A 13,162-nucleotide genomic window follows, 5' to 3' on the forward strand; every position below is an offset into this window, starting at 1 on the left:
ATACTACATTCTAGTGGACTAAGCTGTCTGAATCTATCAATATATAATTTATGCTATAGTAAGGTAGATTTTGCATTCTGCCTGAAAGTGTTATGATGTTTATGACTCATTCTGAAGAAAGGGTACAGGAGATACAGGGGACAGAACATAGTTTTAAAATCTCTAATGAAGAGCAAGTTTAATCCTCTGGATAGAGGCAATGAAACTAAATAGAGGGAAATTCAGGGAGTCTTCATTTAAAAATTTTTAATTTAATTTTTTCAATTAACAAGCATTTATTTCCTGCCTTCCATCACTCCTCCACCATCATTGAAAAAAATTTTAAGACAAAACCCTTGTAACAAATATGCATAGTCAACCAAAATAAATCCCCACATTGGCCATGAGTAAATACATATATGCAACAGAATCCACCACCTCTATTTGTCAAGAAAAGGAATGACATTTCTCATCATGCATTCTCCAGAACTATAGTGGGTCTTTGTATTGAATAGAGTTTTAAAATATTTCAAAGTTATTTTGTTTCTTATAATGCTATAATTATTGCATAAATTGTTTTCTTGATTCTGAATACTTCACCTTGCATCAGATCACACAATCTTCCCGTCTTTCTCTGAAATTGGTGACATATGAATATGATGGACTATTATCATGCCATAAGAAATAATGAAAGGAACCTTTGATTTGAAGTAATCTTTCATGGTTTGATTGTAGACGGTTTGATTGTAGACCTTCACAAAATCCTATTTTAAATATTTCAGCTCTCTTCCAGCACTGCTGGAATATCCTGGAATGCTGCCAACCACAGAGTTGATTTTGTATACTGTACAATTAGTACTGATCAGTATTACCATGTATGGAAAGTGACTTGTCAGCATTAAAATACTATAAAAGTATATTGCTATTATCCCTCTTCCCACTAACTGGCAAAAGATTATATGCTTTTGGAAAATCCTTGAATTTTTTTCATTTTTATGCAGCTTACCTTTTAGTAAATTTCTATTTTAGGCTATTACAGTGTTTACAAGTTTTTGAGCACCATACTTAGAGATCAACTAAACAATTGTTCAACTCGATGATAAAGTGTAATAATTAAAGCTCATATAGAAAGAGTCTGCCTTAATAATAATACTGTATGCCTTTATTATAAAAGCTCAACATGGGCCACTGGACAAGGTACCAGGATAATGGATAGTAGTATTATAATCCTGAGATTCCCACTACAAATATATTATTTCCTATTGTAACTATAGATGAGACATAGCCTAGGGGAAAACATAAGCTGTTAAAAATAGTCCAAACAATGAGTTAGTGGAAAAATTAATTAAAATCTAAAACATAACCCACAGAGGATTGGACCTGGAGTCAGAAATGGATTCAAGTCTTGACTGAGCAATTTGCTAGCTATGTGACCCTGGCAACTGATTTAACTTCTCTGATTCTTATTTCCCTTATTTGTAAAATGTGAACTTTAATAATAGCATCTAACTCACAGAGTTGTTGCAGGGTTGAAATAAGATAATTCATGTAAAGCACTTTGCAAACCTTAAAATGCTATAGAAATGTGATCTATTATTTTAAGTGATAAAGCTATTGAGAAGTCTATGCACTGGTAAAAGCATTCTTAATATTTATTGTCCCTTCTTTCCTCTCACAACCCAACCTCTGAATGTAAGCTCTTTGAGGTCAGGGACTGGTTCATTTTTGAATTTGTATGCCCATCACCTAGCAAAATTTTTGGAACACAAAAGAAATTTAATAGATGTTTGTTGATTGATAAAGGAATCCAGCAAACAACCCTATTCCTTATCTTCATAATATCCCAATTATTTCTTTCTTCATTTCTCTCAATTTATTAATTAAAAAATGAAAACTGTGCAGTATTCACATATATTTGAAACAACTGGTGAACTGTGAAAAATATTAGTCAAACTTGAATTTTGGAATCATGCACAAAATAGTCCATGTTTTGAATTCTTCATTTTTAAATGGGTTTTGAAATCAGTCTGCAGAAAACTTCTTTAGGCCAGGGACTATCTCAAATTTCTATTCCTAAAGCCTGGCCTATAGTAGATGCTTAATAAAAAGTTACTGACTAATCAATTATATCAAAAACCTGATTCTCACTGTTGTCACATTCTACTGTGATCCCTAGATGTTTTCTCTATGTGGGAGCTAGGTGGCACAATGGATACAGTGCTGAGATTAGAATCAGAATTCAAATACTAATTCTGATGCTTACTAGCTGAGACCTTTACCAAGTCATTTAACCTCTCTTGGTCTCAGTTTTCTTGTTTGTCAAATAGGGACAATAATATAATCTACTTTTCAGGGTTATGAAGATCAAATAAGTTAACATATGGAAAGTGCTTTGCAAACCTCAAAGTACTGTAAAATGTGAGCTATTATTGGAATGATGATACAAATATTGTAAGCACACTTAGTGAAGGTACTATTATAACCATACCATACAGTATAAAATAATGCCCTTGTAGTGAATTCCTGTTTACAAAGTTTTCCCATTTGATTCATGCTGAGTTTTAGGCCCTATCAACTCTTCCACCATTTTCCATTATACCAAAAGGTTTTTCCACTTAGAAACTTTAAAGTTTTTATTAGCGGATCCCTTGAAAAAAATGTTTTAAAGATTTACCCTATTTGGAAAGTCATTAAAGTTGACTTTTTATGTATTGAAATTTTGAAAATGAAATTTGCAGCATAAAAATATAAAATGTCTTCTAGTGTTTAGGACTGGCAACTTCAATGTAGAGACTTGATCTATTATTTCTGTGACTGATTTTAGCAATCTGACCTCTTCATACTTCAATTTTTTTCATCCATTAAAGTCAGAATAATAAAATCACTAGGTATCAATGCTAGACACTTCTACTAATTGAAAGAAGATTATCTTTTCACTGACAGTCTATTTCCATGCATAATTTTCAATGCTACTACATTTCTTCTAAGGCTATTTGGTTTCTGACACCATTAAATAGAATCAAGAAGATGAGTATTCCCTGAGAGAAATCTAAGGAAATTTGTGTACCTGTGTACCTTATGTTTTCTGGGAAGAGAAAATCATAACCAAATTGTGAACTCATACAAGCTAACTCTATAGCTGTACATTTATATGTAAAATTTCATACTGTTTTCATATGTGCCTTTTATTACCAGGGGAGGTTTAGTTCAGGGGTCTCTAAATTTTTTCTACTTTTAAAAATAATGCTTTGAGCCAAGAGATCCGTTCCAGGTTTCACTCAGTTCCAGTTGAAAGTGTAAATGTTCAGCAGGATATTTTTGCAAGGAGCCTGAAAAATCACTCGTGCCAGATACCTGAAACTTTGTTAGAATATTCAGTGGAAAATTTCATTTCCACATTATAAATAACTGTAGGATATTTTAAGAGATCAAGACCAGTACCTTCCAAAAGTTGATTATATTCCCTCTACAGAAATACGAAATAGGGGGAGGATAGGGATGGTGTCTATAAAACTCAGCTACCGGATGAGACTAATTAAAATAAATAATTTTGGCATTCACTAAATTCTCCTTAATTGCCCTCCCCCACTTCCATGAGCTTTATTTGTAGATAGGGTAAAGTTATACCTCAGCGACTTTTACTATTTATCCCATTGCTCCTTGTCTATCCTTGATGTTAAAGAAAGCGTATTGAAAGACAAAACAATGAAGGAAAAGGGGAAGCAAAGTCCTAAATATCGTTGACTAAGCTTTCAAACTTTCCTAAATCTTTTTTTTTTTAAACTCAGCTTTCCCATATTTGAAAATGAGTGTGTGAAGTCTCCTTTACCCTTTTCTAATTCAGTGGTTCTTCTAGGGAACGGACATTACGGTGCAGAAGGCATGGTTTTCATCTTGGTTGTTGGTTATTAAGCTTCCTATTTCCCTTCCACTAGAGGAATAATTTAACTTCCTGCAACGCCTCCCCTCTTTAGCATTTTGCATCCCCCGCGCAATTTCATTTTGATTGATACCGAGAGATCTCTGCCAATGTAGGGGATTGTATATTTTGTCTAGAAAAAAAAAAGTGGTGGACAAGGGAGGGCACAGGCACAAACTGAGAGGTATTTTTTTGTTTTTTGAAAAAGAAAATAGAATTTCCTCTTCCCGAACGACAGCCTCAGGCAAGGGGAAAAATTGACCACGAAGTTTGTAAAGAGTGAACACTGCCCAGAATTAGAACTCTCCTCTTAACCAAAAAACCCCCCATTAAAACAAAATAACAAAAACAAAACAAAAACTATACATATCTACATAAAAATAATTCGATGAACAATAAATTTGACTCAAATAATCCCCAAACCTGAGCCCATTAAGTCTTGGGTAACTAGTCCTGGGGGGTGGGGTGGGGTGGAGACGGAGGGATTTATGGATAGAGATATTGGAATGAGGAGCAATGGGAGAAAGGGGGTTGTTTCCAAGTGTTGCTGCATTTGTATGTTTCTCCTTTTTGGAAAACTTGTCATCAGCAGTAGCTACTGTAGGAAGGTAGAGAAAGAGAAAAAGGGAGGGGAGAGGAAAGAGAAGGAAGTTTGTACTTGCATGTGTATGTTTCTGTGTGTGGTTTTTATGGGGTCGAGAGGCGGATGCACAGAGAGTAAATTAGCAAAATGAGCAAAAAGGAAATGGGAAAAGCAAAGGAGAAAGTAGAGATACACAGGGAAGGGGGAGAAAAGAATGCCCCCCAAAGAGGGGGCATTTTCCTACGTTCAATCTGGATCCGAGAAAGGTTATTCCTCTGATCTGCGTGAGCTCATAACTCTGTCTCTTTCTCTCTCTGTCTCTCTGTCTCTGACACACACACACACACACACACACACACACACACACACACACACACACACACACAAACACACACACAAACTTCTTTCTTAGGATCTCTTTTAATCTTCCAGGACTGGAGGCGATTCTTCTTCCGTGTCGCTTTAAAAATAGAACTAAGAGTTTATCTCGGGTTTGAAACCAGTTTCAAAGTCAATACCAATCAGAGCCCAACGCCCCTCACACACTTTCTGCATTCCCCGGGCCCTCTACACTTTGCAAACACAGACCCTCTAACCTAACCTAAGTATAATCCAACCTTTTAAGTGGAGCAGTAAATTGCAGCGAAGTTTTAGAAATTACCAGGATGGTTTTCAATAGGTTGATATCAATGTGGGCGAGGTGTTTACACATTTAAAAAAAATTACCATTGATATTTCAATTCTTTTAAGAAATTTCTTTTTGAGAAAACAATTACACTTTATCTTAAAAGTCTAAAGAATGTTGTAGAATTTTCATTCTCTTATAAAATATTGCATTATGTCGGATTCTTACTTAGAGTCTGAAACTCCTTTGGCAACTCATGATTTTCATTTTGTGAAAAACAAGATCTTCAAGTTGTTACGGGTAAAAAAAAATGTTCATGAAAAGCCGGGATAGATACAGTAACCAGCAAATAGAGAAAACGGTCCTCTCCCTCTCCCTCTCCCTCTCCCTCTCCCTCTCCCTCTCCCTCTCCCTCTCCCTCTCCCTCTCCCTCTCCCTCTCCCTCTCCCTCTCCCTCTCCCTCTCCCTCTCCCTCTCCCTCTCCCTCTCCCTCTCCCTCTCCCTCTCCCTCTCCCTCTCCCTCTCCCCCTCCCCCTCCCTCTCCCTCTCCCTCTCCCCCTCCCTCTCCCCCCTCTCCCTCTCCCCCCTCCCTTTCCCTCTCCCCCCTTCCTGTGGGTGAAATTGATTCCAACAGATTCTCCCCCCCCTCCCCAGTATTTCCCCTCCCCTTCTGTGGGCGAAGCACATTGCAGTATTTATTTTGAAGGCTACAGAGTTTGAGGGCTGGCTGGAGACACCCACGTGCTTCTGACTCTCATCAGCATAATGATCGCCTTAGCCAGAGAGTCCTGTCTATATAAACCACAAAAACCTAATCATTAGAAATCCCAGCCTCCAAAAACCACATTTTAGGACAAAAACTGAGGCATTTTTTTTTCTCGCTCCTTCATCCTTTCGACCACTTTTTTGGGGACCTAAGGTAGCTCCCCCCAACTCTGATTTACAAAAAAATAAATTACACACAGAAGTTGGGGGTGGGGAAGAGAAAAAATTATTGGGGATGATTTTCAATTCGTTCAGTTTTAGACTTAGCAGAGATTTGAGGGGCTGAAACGCACTAGGAACTTCCTATTGAGCCCCCCTCCCCGCAAGTTTTTTCCAACCTATTTTAACCACCAAGCTGACAGTTTTCCAACTGTTTTTAATCCTTCCTCCTCCTTTGGCAGTCACAAGGTTGAGTGTGTAAGAAAAAAAAGTTTATTTCTTATCCTCTGCCATCAGTTACGCTTTTTTTGTCTTTTAATTATTCTTTTTACCGATATTTCACTCCCCCCCTTCCGCTTTAAAAACAAATAAATAAGAACTTTTTTCTCAAGTTTTTTTGGCCGTGGCGGGGGTGGGGTGGCGGGGGTGAAGAGTGAGAGACAGACTCAGAAGTCAGCAAGAGACGTTTTGAGAAAAACTAAAAGTTCACCGCTGTCGGATCAAGTCAGCTCTTGGGCTTTCTAAATCCATTTGCTCAGAAAAGTACTCCCTGGTCTTGTGGGGGAGGCAGGGAAGGGGAAAGGAAGAAGACAAGTAGAAGTGAAAACCCCTCTATGTTCTGAGATCCATTCTCAACATCTACCAACAACACCCAAACCGACTTGGTGTCCCGAACCTGCGGCACAGACGGACGGACTTGTCTTCTTTGGTGTTTCTCCCCCGCTGGTGGACAGCGGCAGTACAGCAACGATGGCAAATGAGGTCTAGAGATCCGCGGCGACTCAATTTACCTCCTAGAACCTTGAAAATCTAAAGGAAAATAAAAACTAAAAGGAAGGAGAGAGGGAGAGCGAGAGCGAGAGAGAGAGCGAGCGAGAGAGAGAGAGAGAGACAGAGAGAGACAGAGAGAGACAGAGAGAGACAGAGAGAGACAGAGAGAGACAGAGAGACAGAGAGACAGAGAGACAGAGAGACACAGAGAGACAGAGAGAGACAGAGAGAGAAAAGAGAAAGAAACGAAAGAAACAGAGACGGACAGACACACAGACAGACAGACACGGAGAGAGAGACAGAGAGACAGAGACAGACAGAGACTCCGAGGAGAGAAAAACAGAGAGAGAGAGAGAGAGAGAGAGAGAGAGAGAGAGAGAGAGAGAGAGAGAGAGAGAGAGAGAGAGAGAGAGAAGAGGAGGGGGAGAAGGAAAGAGTCGCGCCTTGAAGCTGCGGAGGTAGCGGCGGCGGCGGCCGTAATCTGAGCGAGCTAGAACACAGGGGGGAGCATCTGCGGCAGCGGCGGCAGGAGGAGGAGGCGAAGGAAGAGGAGGAGGAGGTGGAGGCGGAGGAGCAGGCTGCAGCTGGGCAGCTGTGGGAAGAGCAGCGGCCGCAGCGGCGGCGGCGGCAGGCAGTCCCGGGGCTATGCTGCTTCCAGCGGGGCGCTGCTGAACCAGAAGCCTCGGCTGAACTGGACTCCGGGAAGGGGGGGGCTCAAGGGAGACCCAGGAACCCAGGCGTCCGAGGGGACCCCGTTTAAGCCCGCTCCAACCACAAGCTCCCCCCAGCCGCCGCACCCCCCCCCCCGCCCCGCGCCCCTTCTCGGCTGCCACCCTCGGTTTTTCCAAAGACTCCGGAAAAGATCTGCTCGTCCTCTCCTCCCCACCCCGCCAATCCGAACTGATCAGCACCTCCATTCTCCCCCGCCCCCCACGCCGAGTGTCAGACTCTTCCTGGCCTGCGGCTCCATCGAACTCGAGCTGGTTCATCTCTCGCCTACACCCCGTCTTTCTCCCCCCCTCCTCTCCTTCTCTCCCTTCTTTTTCACCCGGCTTCCCCTCCCCCCCGGCCACTTCGCTAACTTGTGGCTGTTGTGATGCGTATTCCCGTAGATCCGAGCACCAGTCGGCGGTTCAGCCCCCCCTCCAGCAGCCTGCAGCCCGGCAAGATGAGCGACGTGAGCCCGGTGGTGGCTGCCCAGCAGCAGCAGCAGCAGCAGCAGCAACAGCAGCAGCAGCAGCAGCAGCAGCAGCAGCAGCAGCAGCAGCAGCAGCAGCAGCAGGAGGCGGCGGCGGCGGCGGCGGCCGCGGCGGCTGCGGCGGCGGCGGCGGCGGCGGCGGCGGCGGCCGCGGTGCCCAGGCTGCGCCCGCCGCACGACAACCGCACCATGGTGGAAATCATCGCTGACCACCCCGCCGAGCTCGTCCGCACCGACAGCCCCAACTTCCTGTGCTCCGTCCTGCCCTCTCACTGGCGCTGTAACAAGACCCTGCCGGTGGCCTTCAAGGTAAGGAAGGGGCGGCGGGCTCACTGGCTGCCCCTGCAGCCCCCCTCCCGCTCCCCCGGGGCTGCTGCCCGTCCGAGCTCCCCATGCCCGGGCAGGGGGTACTTGTGCCTGTGGATGCGTTTGTGCGAGGGAGGCTGCTCTCGAACCCTTTGATCCAGCTTGACCACTTACACCGGCATGGAAAGAACGTTCCCGCAGAGGTTCCCCTCGACGGTTCCGATTCCCTCACTTTAAGCAGGGGTCCGTCACCCCCATTTGCACCTTTTTGCTAAACCAAACCGCAGCAGGGCCTTTGGTGCTCCCCAGTCCCGGGCTGACTCGCTCCCCGCCCTCGGAGTGATGTACCTTTTGAATTCCTTCTCCCTTCATCCCAGTTCCACTTTCCTCCCTCTACCGCCAGGGTAGCTTAGTGTACCTCTCAGTCGCCCCCAACCCACCCCCGCCGCCTACCTTCTGCACCACTTCGCTTCTTTGGCCTCTTCCCCCCCCCCCAACCCCCCCCCCCACTGGCCGCTTTCCCCCCCCCCCATTCTCCAGCGGTGTCTTCTCACTGCTCTTCAGCCCTTGCTTCACTCCTACTCCTCAGCCCTGGTATCTTTCTCTTAAATCACCCCGACTCCGCCAAGCTTCTCTCTCCCTTAACCCTCAAAACACCCGGGGACCAGCGTCCTCTCCACGGTTCCGTTGGTAAACTCCTCGGTCCTCCGAGCAACTCCCCCAGTCCTCATTCCAGCTGCTCCCCCTCCCTCTCCCGGACTAGCCTCTGGGTTGGCACCCGGGGGGCGGCGAGGGGCACCCGCTCTGTTTGCCACCCTCCTTCCCTCCTCCAGCACAGTTTTCCTAGCGGTTCTAATTTGATTTTAGGAAAAACTGGGGCTCTGTGAGCCTCTTAGGTAGTTCGCTCTTTTTCGCCTCCGCCTCTCCGTGCCATCTCTCGTGCCAGGGGGGTCTCCCAGGGCTGGGTTCGCTGTGCATGCCCAGCGACTCTGCCTCTAACCCGGGGAGGTTGGGCTCTGGGGAGGAGGCGCTGGAGGACCGGTCCGTCTGAGAGTATTGGAGGCTGTGGGGTGCCGGCTTTCTGGACCCGCGACTGGCTTTGCTTAGTCCCTGAGGCAGAGAAGAGAAAGGCGGAGCGGTTGTTAGAGGTTGCCTGCAGTTGTCTAGAAAAGCCCCTGACTTCGGGTGGAGTTTAAGGGGAAAGTGGGAGAGTCAGGGATATGGAGCTTTTCGAGGTGCTCCAGGACCAAGAGCCGGTTGGGCGGGCAGGTATCTGATCCCCCAAAGCGGGTATGTGTGTGCCGGGGTCTGCTCGCATTGCTGCTTAGTGTGTTCCAGGATGTCCCCCTGATCTAAGCAGAGATCCTCACGTACCCTCCCAATTTTCCTAGTCTCTCTCTCTCTCTCTCTCTCTCTCTCTCTCTCTCTCTCTCTCTCTCTCTCTGTGTGTGTGTGTGTGTGAAAATTCTACTTCATACTAAGAAGGTTGGAACAAACCTTGGTTTATCCTTTGAAAAATAACTTTGCCCCCTTTATTCCCCATTCACATTTTCTCTTTACATCACGCTCTCTGTCTCAACAAGTCATGGGAGCTAAGCTGGTGGGTTAAGCACCCCCTCACTTTTTTTGCGGAAAGACATAAGGACTTGAAGATATGGGGAACCTGGACCCGGCCACAGCAGGAGAAATCTGAAATTCCCGCTTTAACCAATCGGTCCTCTCGCTGTCTTTCCCCCGTCCCTTCTAGCAGTTCTTTTAGAAAATACCGTTATCTGGGTTAGGATATCAATTCTACCGGCGAATTTGGGTTCGGGAAAGCACCGTGTCGGGTTGTGGAGTGTGTGGTCCTCAGCCTGTTGCAACACGGAGAGAAGCAGCCCAGATGAAGGCTCTGGGACAAGCAGAGCAGCCCAAATACTGTGGAGGCAGGAATGAAGTACTTTCTCGGGGCAGTGGGGATAACCTGGGGACTTGTTTAAGATAAAGAGGAGATCCTGAAAGAGAAAACAAATATTGTCCCCCCCCCCCCCCCCCCGGGGCCTAGATTTCTGAGTTGCAAAACCAAAAAGAAAGCTAGACTGGGAATTCCCCCCTCCCCAAGGCTATTCTAATCTTCACCACACTTCATTGGCAGAACTTGTGCAGGTTGGACTTGGGGGTCCCTTAGGTTGGTAGTATCAATAGAGATGAGGAGAAGTAGGAAAAGTTAGGGGAATGAAGAAAAGGAGGAGGCTATGCCAGTTTCCTGTGTTGGGACTGGTGCCAAAACTCCCACAGACCAATAGCAGCTACCAGTCCTTGATCACTTTTCCCCCACTCAACAATTCAGATGCACTGTGTGGGTGGAAGTAGAAAGAAAGAAAATTCCAGGTCAATTAAAAGTGCTGGTTATCTAGATAGGTTTTTATATTAAGACAGTATCAGTATAGAAATCGGAATGAGTAGTATGGGAAAGGGATGCTGTACTCTGGGGCAAGTTTCACTTTGCAACTGGCTCATGAGATATTTTTTAGTCTTTACTATCTTTTTTTTCTTAATTAATCATTTTAATGATTTGCATTTTATGTCTTGGAAAATGGAAATTTTGAAATACTTGTGAAGAATAGATATTTAATCTGCCAACTCAAAAGGTAATTTGAAAGATTCATTTTTACCCCAAGGATCAGAATTCTCATTAGATGAAGGTAATATGTTAAATAATTGCAAAATTTAAATGTATTGGAAATATACAATAAATAAATAAATAAATGCTATGTCTGTATAGCACTAAGCATTTGATGTCAAACTTTAAAAGTCCAGTGACTAGGTGACATATGCTCTTTGATGCCAGAAATCCGCACACTTTACAAACATCTGGATGCTTGACTAGATTTGTCCGATATTTAGACTTTTTATAGAGTTTGGTATGCTAAATGAAAGATCAGGGATAGTAAATTAAACTCAAGCTATTACCTCATGCAGCTTAATGCTGATATGATATGCTTTGGATAAAAAGTGCTATTTTTCTAACAAAGAAATAACATCATTTAAGAGATAAGTATTTGAACCTCTCAAAAGTAGCATTCTCTCAAGTAGCTAAACAAAATATTTTAGTCACTTTTTTCATTGAATGTGATGAGTTTTACTATCAACACTTCATTTATTTATTATAATTACATCTTACTCTATTAATCATACTTGTTCAGTGATATAGTTAAGCAGTAGTTTTTTAAGGAAATGGATTACTCTTGAATAGTAAGTTGAATTTATAGATAACATACTAAATTGAATTAATCAAAAAACAATCTCCTATGCATTTATAGGATGACAAACATTTAAATGTAAATGACTCTGTCTCAAAAGCGGACATTTGACCTCATAGGCCAAACATTCAGGTATTGGGAAGCATCCACAATTTTGTCAAAAATTTTCAGTCTCCATCTAAATGTTGTACAGATCCAAATTGTTTTCCTAGTAATTCAGAGAAGAGCTAAGTTTATTGCATGAGATATTACAGTATACTTTTTCAGTATGGCAGAATTTACTTGTTGTGAGTAATTCATCAAGGGCAAATTTGGAAGCCTAAAATGAGACAACTTTTTTTGGAGGCAACAATTTGGTAGTAGCATTTGGAAGGAAATATGAAATTCATATATATTAATGCTCACAAAAAGATGGGTAAATAATTTAGTTTTTTTTTAAATCAAAGAATTTCCTGAAGGAAGCTACTATGAATGCTGTCTCTCTTCATATATCACTTACCAAGTGATATTGACCATGAATTTTAGCATGCATATGAGCTTTGGAAAGACTTTTGGAGGCAATCATGGTAAAATTTTCAAAATTGAAATGGATTAGAAATAAATAATAAAAAGACTACTAAGCAAAGAAAACAAAGACAAACATTATTTATCTCATAAAGGAAGGGGGTCTTAAAAAAAAACAACAAACCTTGCAGTTTTGAAATGTTCAGTCAGCCCAGGTGTCAAGGAAATGGAAATAAATATTTTTAACTTTTCTTTCTGGACCATCTTAGTGAAAGCTTAAAATAGTATGACTTGTTAGTTCAGAGTCCTTTGTTATCCTTTATGATACTAGTAATGAAAAAGTAATTTCCAAATGCTACCCATTAGTGCTTTGTGGAAATAAGGGAGTTACCAAACAGTTTAAATTAGTTGCCTGTCACAGTACCATAGTCTATCAAGATTGCAATTGAAATCCTCAATTTTTAGAATTCATTGCTCAGCTTTTCTAGATAACTTCAAGCTAAAGTACAGTATATAAACTTCTAATTCCAGATGTATTTTTTATAAACAAAGTCGTACAAGCATATTTTGCTGTTTTATGTTAGAGTATATTGGACTACATTTTTTAGTGATCTCCCTAAAATGTTTTTCCAGAAAACTCAAGGTAACAAAAAACTGTTTTAGATATGACATATTACACATAGTTAATGTGACATTTTAGATGCTGCCTTTCAGTATTTCTCAAAAAGAAGGGTTTCAAAATGAATGAAGCATTTCCATTATAAAATCATTTTTCAACATGACTGGACACTCTTTTTTTTTTTAAATGCTACACCTGAAGCTGTTCTGTTGTATTTTCCCTGCCTATTTGCATTTCTACATATTCTGGCCCTTCAGATCTCATGGCACCTAAATCAAAAACATAGTTTATTAAAACAGATGTGAATTGTTATGCAAAAGTTAGGGAAATCTGTAGTAAATTTCAGGTTGAAGAGCTATAGGGAGAAACCTTTATATTTTATGCTTTTAAATGCAATATATTTATGTTGATTTTTATTAGTTAATAGTGTAAATTTGGACAAATAAATGTGCCCTATTGGTAAGTTAAGCAGAATAAATATACCTTTGGACA

General features: G+C 42.3%; 1 protein-coding gene across 3 annotated transcripts in view; it reads left to right on the forward strand.

Annotated features, from left to right (window-relative positions):
• The window catches only part of RUNX2 (RUNX family transcription factor 2), a 459,712-nt gene that overhangs the window by 91,080 nt on the left and 355,470 nt on the right, over nucleotides 1-13,162 (forward strand). For 2 of the 3 annotated variants that reach the window (XM_074237073.1, XM_074237074.1), the window contains exon 1: nucleotides 7,624-8,308. In XM_074237073.1, coding sequence (XP_074093174.1) covers nucleotides 7,898-8,308 — 411 coding nt within the window. In that variant the 5' untranslated portion in view covers nucleotides 7,624-7,897. Of the gene's footprint in view, nucleotides 1-7,623; nucleotides 8,309-13,162 lie in introns of those variants that run through there. The other variant, XM_074237075.1, reaches the window with a different exon arrangement.

The sequence above is a fragment of the Macrotis lagotis genome, chromosome 5 (genome assembly GCF_037893015.1).
Source record: "Macrotis lagotis isolate mMagLag1 chromosome 5, bilby.v1.9.chrom.fasta, whole genome shotgun sequence".
Taxonomy (NCBI): Eukaryota; Metazoa; Chordata; class Mammalia; order Peramelemorphia; family Peramelidae; genus Macrotis; species Macrotis lagotis.